Source organism: Rattus norvegicus, chromosome 17 (assembly GCF_021556685.1).
Source record: "Rattus norvegicus strain SHRSP/BbbUtx chromosome 17, alternate assembly SHRSP_T2T, whole genome shotgun sequence".
NCBI classification, from domain to species: domain Eukaryota; kingdom Metazoa; phylum Chordata; class Mammalia; order Rodentia; family Muridae; genus Rattus; species Rattus norvegicus.
In genome coordinates this window covers 13,361,656-13,371,755 of record NC_141550.1, presented here as the reverse complement: position 1 = coordinate 13,371,755, position 10,100 = coordinate 13,361,656, and the positions used below count along the sequence as shown (strand labels likewise).

Below are 10,100 nucleotides of genomic sequence, written 5' to 3'. Positions count from 1 at the left end.
CAAGTTGAAAAAAAAAAAAAAGAAAAAATTAGAAAGGTCGCAAAAAAAAAACCAAAAAGTGCAAACAAACAAAAAAGGCGTTTACATTTTCCAAGTGTGCATTCTACAAATTCCAGTATCGTATTAGCAAACAACGTGCTATTTTTTTTAACTTTTTCCTTTTAAGGACTTACAAAAAAGAAAGGCGAGGTGAAATCTGCAGGCTCCAGTCTGCCTGGTAACACCCTGACAAAAGCGGCAGATTTGAGGCTGTGTCATCCCCCGCACCCCTCCCCACGTGGCCTTCTGGCACGAGCCGCAGGCCTGCCGCCTCATTTGCATCAGAAAGCGGGCGCTGGCCAATGGGAGCGCAGCCTCCCGCCAGCTGGCGGCGGCGCGCGGAGCCGGTCTATAAAAGGACTCTCCCTGCGGAGCCTGGCGCACTCGCTGGTGGTGGGCGCGGATCGTCTTTGGGAATCTTTACTTGCGCTCGGGTTCCCTCTGCACTCTTCACTTTTGGATAACTTGCTGTTCGTGGATCGCACAATGACTCTGGAAGAAGTCCGTGGCCAGGATACAGTTCCGGAAAGCACAGCCAGGTGGGTTTGGGGGTACAGAGAGTTGTCGGGTAGCGATCTCTCGGGGTCCTCCAGGATAGAAGTTTGCAGGGTGGGAGCCATGCACTGTCTGGCTGCGAGGTGCAGAGGCGCGGGACCAGGATTATTACATTCGATTCGTGTCTAGAGCTAGAGTTTGGGGTGCCGGCACCTGGTCGTTGTTGGGGAGCCTGGGATACGGGTACCAGATCAGAAGTAGGGAACCGGGAGTTACAGGCGCCAGGTCGAGACTGGGTGATGGGGAATGAGGGCGCCAGATCATGACTAGGGTGCCAGAGGTGTGGGCGCCAGGTCGGGACTGGGGATCCGGGTGTGTGGGCGCCAGGTTGGAGTTGGGAGGCAGGAATGCTGGCGCCAGGCAGGTCTAGGCTAAGGGGCCAGCTGGGACTTGGAGGTCAGGGCAGGGATCTCTCTGTCGCGTCCCCGTGCTGGTCCCCCACTCACGGCGCTTGTTCTTTCACAGGATGCAGGGCGCCGGGAAAGCATTGCACGAACTTCTGCTGTCGGCGCAGCGCCAGGGCTGTCTGACCGCTGGCGTCTACGAGTCCGCCAAAGTCCTGAATGTGTGAGTGTAGAAAGGCCCCGCGTGCAGGGATTAGGGTTGGCGCGGTGGGGAGACCTGGGGGTGGCATCGACTCTGACCTTGTGCTTCCCATCTGCTCTGCAGGGACCCTGACAATGTGACCTTTTGCGTGCTGGCTGCCGACGAAGAAGATGAGGGCGACATAGCCCTGCAGATCCATTTTACGTTGATCCAGGCGTTCTGCTGCGAGAACGACATTGACATCGTGCGCGTGGGAGACGTGCAGAGGCTGGCGGCGATCGTGGGCGCCGACGACGAGGGGGGCGCGCCGGGAGACTTGCATTGCATCCTCATTTCGGTGAGCGCTCCCACTCACTACCTCTCCACGCCAGTCCCCCAACCTGTCCTGGCCAACGATAGGCATGGCTGACCCCTGTATTTCTTTTCTTTTTTTAAATCCAGAACCCTAATGAAGACACATGGAAGGACCCTGCCTTGGAGAAGCTCAGTTTGTTCTGCGAGGAGAGCCGCAGCTTCAACGACTGGGTGCCCAGCATCACCCTTCCCGAGTGACAGCCTGGCAGGGACCTTGGTCTGATCGACTTGGTGACACTCTAGCGCGCTGCTGGCTCTGGAGTGGCCCTCCGAGGGCGCTCGAGTGCGCATGGAGACTGGCAGGCGATGTTGCCTGGAGAGCGAGGAGCGCGGCCTCCCAAGAAGGGGGTCTGGCGGCAGCGGGGACATCCTGTTCCGAGCCCAGGACTCTGCCAGTGTCCGGAGAGGCTGCTAGCACACGAAGGCCTAGGCAAGGACGTTGGCCCCAGGGCCGGGAAGAACCGACCAGCGAGGCAGGTGTGACTCAGCAAGCAGCCTTCAGTGAAAGGAGGGGAAAGGCAAGGCAGGAGGCCGCCTGGACTTGGTACAGCTGCAGGAGAGGCCACTGCAGGAGCGAGCCGGACTTAGCAGACTGCACTGCTCTTTCAAAAACGGATCCCGGGCAATGCTTTCATTTTCTAAAGGACGCTATCGTGGAAGCTTTGAATTTCACAATAAACTTATTGAAACAAACTTATGCTTCTTATTGAGGGTCGGGGATTCTTATCTCGGGAGGGGTGAGGGAGGCGGTCAAGGGTGTTTCTGGTAGTTGATGGAGCTTGGGACACCCGTGACCACCTCTCTTTCTGTCTTGGGCAAGAAACAGCCTCCTGGGGCTGGCAGTAGGGGGAGGGAATGCTGGCGAGTAGTAAAGGGGAATACTGTTTGAACCTTTCAGGAAGATTTCAAATTTGCAAGACAGGAGCATACTTGATAAGGCATCCTGGTGCAGGAGCTCAAGGCTTGCAATCCAATCCGATAACTGTGACTTCTGCCTCCAGCGCCCCCCTCCCCCACTCCGCCCCCCTCCCCCACCTTTGCCTGGACAGCTGCTTATCTGAACAGCTTGCTGGAGGCCCTGTGCCTTCCAATACAATGAGCTTGCCTTCTGCAACTCTGCCCTTGGTGTGGTGGCTGTGGATGGTGGATGGGGGCGGGTAGCTCTAGCTTTCAGGAACTTTCTCCTTTTAATTGTTCTGACAAAGCTACGCTACTAAGGTATTAATATAAAATATGACACCAGTGAGTGCGTTTTAAGTATGAATCATCATTTTGTCACAGCCGTGATGGAAGCTACAGTATCTTAGCAGAAGTTGGAAGGCACTGTCTATATAAATAGGAGTGAGCCAGTCTGAGTGGGGCGGGCATCTGCTAGTTCCTATTCTCAGTGCTTCTGCCCACATCAGGGAGGACTGCTGCTACCCGCAATTCCTTTTAAAGTCGGAGGACAAACGCTTGGGAGCCAAGATTATCTTTTGAGAAGGATCTGGGGGAAACGTCCCAGAGAGAGGACTTTTTCTGTAGCTTAGTGCTTCTGGCTTTCACTGCTCATTCCAGGCTGTGCTGACGGATGGGGGGAAGCCCACGTGGGGCTTTCTGGCTGTCAGCTCTGCTGCCGGGCAGAGCTCGAGCCTTCGGGGAAGGGAGGGGTGGGGTGCTGTTTTTCTAAGAAGGCCATTGGGCTGATTTACCAGCAGTGCTTAGGGAGGCTGGTTTGCCGGTTGAGTGACACTTTAAAAAAAAAAAAAAAAACCGCCACAGCGCATTCTGGAAGCCTGTACAAGGCAACAGGAAAACTGCAGGAGTGCGACCACATTTCCTGTAAGGAAAAATGCCTTTTTTTTTTTTCCTCCAAACCATCTCCAGTGAAAGAATGCAGCCACAGTCGTGCCCCAAATAGCATCGCTGCTTCACTTGGCCATTAATTTTTTTTCTTTAGGGGGGAGTCTTGCAGTGGGGGAGTAGATCTGTATGCTGGTAAAAAGAAATAACTTTTTGCCATAAGTGTTCAACAGAACATTACAGGCTGGCAGACCCTGGTAGGACCTTGAGTTGGCAGTCGGTAGGAAACTTGGCTTTCTCTGATTGGCCCTTACTTTGCCACCACCTGTTAGAGTTTTAGGAGACAAGAATTTCCAGGAGGGGGTGAGGGTAGGGTGGGGGCGGGGAGTAGGAATGCAGGGTTGGACCACTAGTGGCTGGGAGGGGATGATTGTGGCCCGAATTTGTGCTGAATTTTTTTCATATATGTATGTTAATATTATTATCATGAACTAACCAAGAGGGCATAAAATAAATTATATGGTGTGCAGTTATTTAGGTCCTGGCCTCAAACTCAGCATGCAGTTAAGGATAACCTCGAACCACTGTTCCGGCTGCCTTCAGCTCCGAAGTGCTGGATTATGCGCGAGCGTGGGCCACCACACCCCATTTTGTGCAGTGTTGAGGATAAAACCCAGGCAAGTTCTCTACAACACACACAACACTTTGCCATCCTTCAAATGCATGGAGTTTGCAAACACTTCCTTCCATGCTTACAGTGACCATCGGTGAATGTGCATGGATAAATCCTAGACCCATGCTAAGCATGACACACATGTCCAGGCATGGAACATGAGTGTTGAGCCTCAAGAAAGCACTGGATGAGTGTTAATGACTTAAGAGCTAGTGGCGAAAGAAGGAAAACGTTCAGCCACAGAACAAAGACTGCCGGGCCACCATCAGAGTGTCGAAGGCTTGCAGCTTGTGGGCTGCAGGCTGATTCAGGAATGACACCTGTTTTCCAGGGAGAAGTTTTTTGTATTTAGAAAAGTTACAAATTCATTTGGAGAAAACTTGCACAATGAAAAAAAAAAAAAAAAGGAACCAAGAGACATTGTAGCCCAGCTGGGACAAACATGGGGTTTGCCACTGGGGTTTGCATCTTGCAGACACACAAGCACACTGTATCAACTTTTGCCACTTTCCTTTTCAGTGGACAGTCTCTTGCAGCCTCCTTGGAGTGAGTGATTTCAAAGACTACAACCAGCTCAGGGGTGACAATACACGTTCCAGTCTGATCCAGCGGGCGAGCCTTCGCCTATGTAGTCTTTGTCAAACAAGACAAACACCTGGAGCCGGGGATATGGCCCAGTATTTAAAGTGTTGTAGACAAAGGATTCAAGCCCCATGATAAAACGTCTGAGCATGGTGCTATGGGTTTATACTCCCAGTACGGCGTAGGCCGAGACAGGAGGATCCAGCCTTGCCTTTGATAAGGTCCAAGTTAGTTAAGAGACCTGTCTCAAAAAGAAAAGGTGGTTGGGGCTGGAAGGATGGCTTAGTGGCTAATGATGCCCACCGAGGCAGTTTACAATTGCCTGTAGCCCCAGCTTCAGGGATCTGATGTTTTCCTCTGCAGAATTCTAAATGTCCAGTGTCTAAAACAAACCCGTAGCACTGCTCCAGAGCAGGAAAAGTCAACTGTGCTGCTCTTTTACTGTAAAACCTGTCTTAGCATTAGACGGTTGCTGTAAAATTTGCCCTGGCACATTTCCCAAAGATGAGACGGATACAGAGGTAGCAGAGAAGGCAGGGTGCTCGCCACCAAGCCGGATGATCTGACTTTGATCCCCAGAACCCACATGGCAGAAAGAGAGAGCAGACTTCTGTAAGTGTGCTGTTTCCCCATGGGCACACACACAAGATGAATAAATAAATTAAAGAAAGATTAAGATAATTGAAACCAAGACAGAACTGGGGGGTTCTGGGAGGGCTAGGCAGCCCTGTTCATGCAGAGCACAGAGCAGTGTCTACTCAGGGAGCCTTCCTTCCCAGGAAGATGATAGGACAGAAGGATCTCCGCCACTTAGTGTACTTCTAAAGGACATAGTTCTGGCATTAAGCACTTCATTAAAAGATTTACCCCAGTGGGAAAAAGCAAAAATTAAATTTTCCAGATGAAGAGAAAACCAAACAAGGCTGGGAAGCCAACTGAGAGAATAGACTTTTTAAAAAATATCTATTTAAAAAAAAGATTTCGAGGGGTTTACCATTGGTTTTCTAGGCCATCAGCCCCCTGAACTTTTCCTTCAGGTATGTAACTATTCTGACAAGACAGAAGATATGTTAAAGAGAGATTCTTGTGAATTCAGACTACTGAAACTTCAGGCTCCAAAGAATTAAAATTTCCCCAAGAATTTCACGTCGGGGGGCGGAGGTGGGGGAGGGAAAGGTGAAGTCCTAACGCCAGAGGAGTAACTTGCCTCCCAGGAAGAGATTCCACACGGTTCTGATAACTTATCAGACCACCTTGAAGGACAGACAGGAGCCTAGAGATGGCTCAGCGATAGGTGAGACCTCACCCAGGTGAGGTTCACTTAGCTGTGCATACCTCTTCTTGCCTTTATCAAAGGTCAAGGAAGCTAAACGTCGTGTCAGGATCCCAAGGACAGGCAATGGGGAATCACTGGATCTCTTATTTTTTCCTCTCTCTGATGTGGCCACATTGAATAAATCTCCTTTTTCTGCTTTTCATGACCACTTGTTGACTTACTTAGTGATCTCATGTTAGGTGGCTGAGCCTAGCTTGCTGGGACTACTGGGGAGGGGGCGGGTTCAAACTCTACCAGCTCCAGTAACAGGTTGCTTCGAATGGTCCAAAGGAAATTGTCCTTCCACCTTCCACAGGCCCCATGGGAGCTTTATGAATTGCTGGGGGGCAGCGAAGGTTGATTTCAAATGGGCAAGCCTCAGACGCATGTGGTTGCAAAGAATGGCTGAGCTGGCTGCAAAGAGGCGGGGACAATGGGGACTGTGGGGTGCTGGCAACTATATCAGGGCTTTGGTTTCTGACCTAGAGCAAATTTACATTTGGCCTTTGGAACTTGCCCCGCTTTTAAGTTGAATTCAAGCCTTTATCTTCTTAAGACTTGCCAAATTATTTCACCTCTCTAGGTTCATAAAAGCTCTCCAGGAAAGGATGAAGGCTACTTGGGGTGGGGGTTGGGGGTGGGGATTCTAAGAGGAGGCCGGGTGTCCTTAGAGAACCTGGCATCCAGCCACCCCCGACATACACACTTTTTTTTTTTTTTTTCTGTTTGTAGCATCTGGGCTTTGATGAACGCCCGCTGGCTTTCTTTAGTGCAGTGTTGGACATGGCCTCCCCTTCAGTTCTGATCAGGCTGGACCGTGTATACAGGGAGTGTCTGGGGCCCGCTCCAGTGTCCTCAGACCCACCAGGTCCTTACTGATTTCACCTTGAAGGCACGGTGTTGAAAGCAGTGCGAAATGGGAGTGCACCAGGGAGACCTTTTCCCCTCACACAGTGGCTAATCGTGTGAGATTCCTGCATGCCGCCGAAAAATGTGTCACCACTCACATTCCTGTCGTTTTAGTGTTTCTCGAGCGCCGTCTCCCATTTATCCCCGCTCTCTGAATTCTCTGCAGTCCAGCCCTTCCCAGAAAGTGGCCGAGTGCTTTCCCAGGAGCTGATATTACCCTCCTTCCGGGTCCCTCTCCCTCCCTCCTCCTCTTTCCTCTCTCTCAGCCCCTCCCCCCCTCTCCTGCGGGGTGCCAGACTCCAGTGAAGTGGATCTCCTCGCCAGGGCTGCTGCTGCTCTCTGAACTAGGTCTGACTCTGGGGAGATCCTATGAGCAGAGGCTGACAGTTCGCCCCTGCCTAGAGCCCTTGCAGACCCCTTGCTCATGTCTACTCTTTTGTCTTGGTGTTCCCCAGCCGAGCCGTCTCCTCTGACTCACCAGGGCTCTCCTCGTGCTGCGAGCCCTGCCCATATAGAGAGGTCCAGTCTGTGCTGGGACAGACAGTGACTCAGCCCCAGATCCTTCTGGCCAAAGGCCTCCTGCGGAGCTCCACACTTCTCCTCTCTCCAAGTGCCCCCTTGCTCCACAATCTCCTTTGACAATTGGGATCTTGACCTATAAGGAGGACTCTGGGCATAGCAGTATGGCTGTGGTGACAATGGCAGGGTGAGATGGTGAGGAGGAGGAGGTGGTCTTCTGTGGGCTTAGCCTGCCTGCCTCCTTGCCCCCGGAGGCTGTCCCCGCTCTTCCCACTACTTCCTCAATTGTTCCAATTGCAGATCCCTCCCCACACTTAGGTTTGCTTAGGTTACTAGGCAACCGGAAGTCTCCAGGTGAGAGCAGCCACCGGAGCACGTTCAGAGGAGATGGGTCTGGTCTGAAGCCCTGGCTGAGGTGGCTCCCAGGCCTTGGCCTAGGACAATGATGAAAGCAGATCTCAGCATCCAAGACAGAGGCCTGAGGCAGGTGAAGGGCTGGGGAGAGTAGCCAATGGAGGGCTGGGACAAGGGAAGGGGTACGAGCTGTGCCAGGGGAAGGGAGGGCAGGTGGAGGGCTGTGCCAGGGGAGGTGATGGACTCTCTAAGCCCCATCAGTCTCTCTGCCTTTCGAGAGGCAGGAGGCAGCAAGCACACAGAGCTGGCCTGAAACAGTGCCAGGTAAAAATCAATATTGCAGCTGCCAAGGGAGTCTTAGAACTTTAGGGGAACAGAACACAGTGTTGCTGGGAGGACAGAGTGGGCTGCTTTCCTGGCCCTTTCCCACAAGGAACAGGCACTTCTGGACATGAGACTTTTCCTCTCAGGCTGACAACAGATCTTTCAGCAGTGCCCATGTACCTGACTAACAGTGCTAGGCGGGGAAGGCCCCATGCAGGGTTCTCTCTACCCAGGAGAGCACAGAGCCAACAAAACCTGATTCAGAGATGAGTAGGTTTCTGGACAAATGTCACAAGCGAGGTCCTTGAAGTCCAGGAGTCTGCTTTTCCAATCCTGTCATTATCAGGATAGGTAATTATCTCCGAGCATGGATGAGAGGTCAGCTGGTGCCTGTGCATCTGCTGCTGTCTGCTGGACCTGAAAGCCAGGTTGGACAGATGACAGTCATCAGTAGCGTCCCAGGTGACACTCACCAGGAGGCAGAGCTCTGGTCATGAGTCTGTGATGAGAGCCAGCTCTGAGCATTCTTCCTCAGTTGATTAAAGGGCTTTCCAGATGTGGCTAAGGTTACTGAGCGGTGTATCTGAAGAGAGAGAGAGAGAGAGAGAGAGAGAGAGAGAGAGAGAGAGAGAGAGAGAGAGAGAGAGAGAGAGAGAGGGAGAGGGAGAGACAGACAGAGAGAGAGAGAGAGAGAGAGCTGCTCTGCTAAGAGATTCATCTAGTCACAGGCACCCTAAAGAGCAGTGGTAGGGAAGGGATTTGGATACTGTAGGGTGTATCCATCCCTGCTGGGTCTGGAAGACAAGAGTTAGCTGGGAAGCAGCAAATCGGGGTGGTCCTTAGCTCTGGCTGTCACCCCACCATGTGAAGAGGACCTAATTCTTACCCACACAGGAACCTGTACCTGTCAACAATACACTTGAGCTCTAACTCAGACTCCCCAGAGCCTAGCACATAGCTTGTAGGACTCTCTGCACAGGTACCTTCCCAGCTGGCCCATGGCACCATAAGAAATGGCACAGGAACTGTTCAAAACGGAGTTTGTGACAGTTTGTTTGACGCAGTATGGCCAGAAGCACCAGTGACCTTTTTATTTTTATTTGTGTATGTGCGCTCGTGCGTGCGTGAGTGCGTGTGTGTATGTGTGTGTGCGTGTCTGTGTGTGTATGTGTATACGTGTGTGTGCGCGTGTGTGTATGTGTATATATGTGTGTGTGCGTGTGTGTATGTGTGTGTGTGCGTGTGCGTGTGCGTGTGCGTGTGTGTGTGTGTGTGTGTGTGTGTGTACTTGAGTGCAGTCCCTGCACAGGCCAGAAGAGTGCTATACTCCTCGGAGCTGCAGTTATAAGCAGTTGTAAAAGGCCCAATATGGGGGTTGGGGATTTAGCTCAGTGGTAGAGCGCTTGCCTAGGAAGCGCAAGGCCCTGGGTTCGGTCCCCAGCTCCAAAAAAAAGAACCAAAAAAAAAAAAAGGCCCAATATGGGTGGTAGGTATCGAACCCAGGTCCTCTGCAATAGTTGCAATCACTCCTAACAGCTGAGACACTGTTTCAGCTCTGTCCCCTTTGCTGCCCTCTCTTCTCGTTGTCCATAGACTCCACCTGTACTGGGTCACAAACCTCTGGTGCTCCTCCACTGGTCCTGCAACGCCTCCCCACCCCCATCCATCTAGGTATCTTGTTCCTCTGGACATGTCATGCTTCCTTGGAGGATCTGCAGATGAGAAGAAAAACCCAGCATCAGAATTCAGCCAAGTTCAAAAAAAAAAAAAAATAACTGGAAGGCCCTTCTGCATGTACCTTAGGGTGACTGCTTGAGAGCACTGGCTTGGAGAGAGGACATTCAGGGCCAGCTCTAGAGGTGGCTTTCTCATAGAGATGACAGGGAGGGCAGCATGGCAGCCCCAGGCCAATGCTGGCTCCGTCTTAGATCGTCTTAGTTTCATCTATTGCTCTGCTGAAAGCCGTGGGAGCAAAGGGTTTATCTGGTCTATCCTTCCAGGTCACCGTCCATCGTGAAGGGAAGTTAGGGTAGGAAGTCAAAACTTGACAGCAGGCCTGCTTGCCAGTCCAGGCAGCATAACGTCTAATCGGGGAACTTGCTCACAGTCAAGGAAGAACAAGCAGGAACCTTGGGGGATGCCGCTTAC

General features: G+C 51.9%; 1 protein-coding gene across 1 annotated transcript; it reads left to right on the top strand.

Annotated features, from left to right (window-relative positions):
• Positions 1 to 437: 437 nt before the first annotated feature.
• Positions 438 to 2,184, top strand: Gadd45g (growth arrest and DNA-damage-inducible, gamma). The gene is given in 4 exon segments (NM_001077640.2): positions 438 to 578; positions 1,060 to 1,161; positions 1,264 to 1,477; positions 1,582 to 2,184. Coding segments are annotated over 4 exon segments (480 nt in total). The 5' UTR covers positions 438 to 525; the 3' UTR covers positions 1,693 to 2,184.
• The last annotated feature ends 7,916 nt before the right edge of the window (positions 2,185 to 10,100 follow it).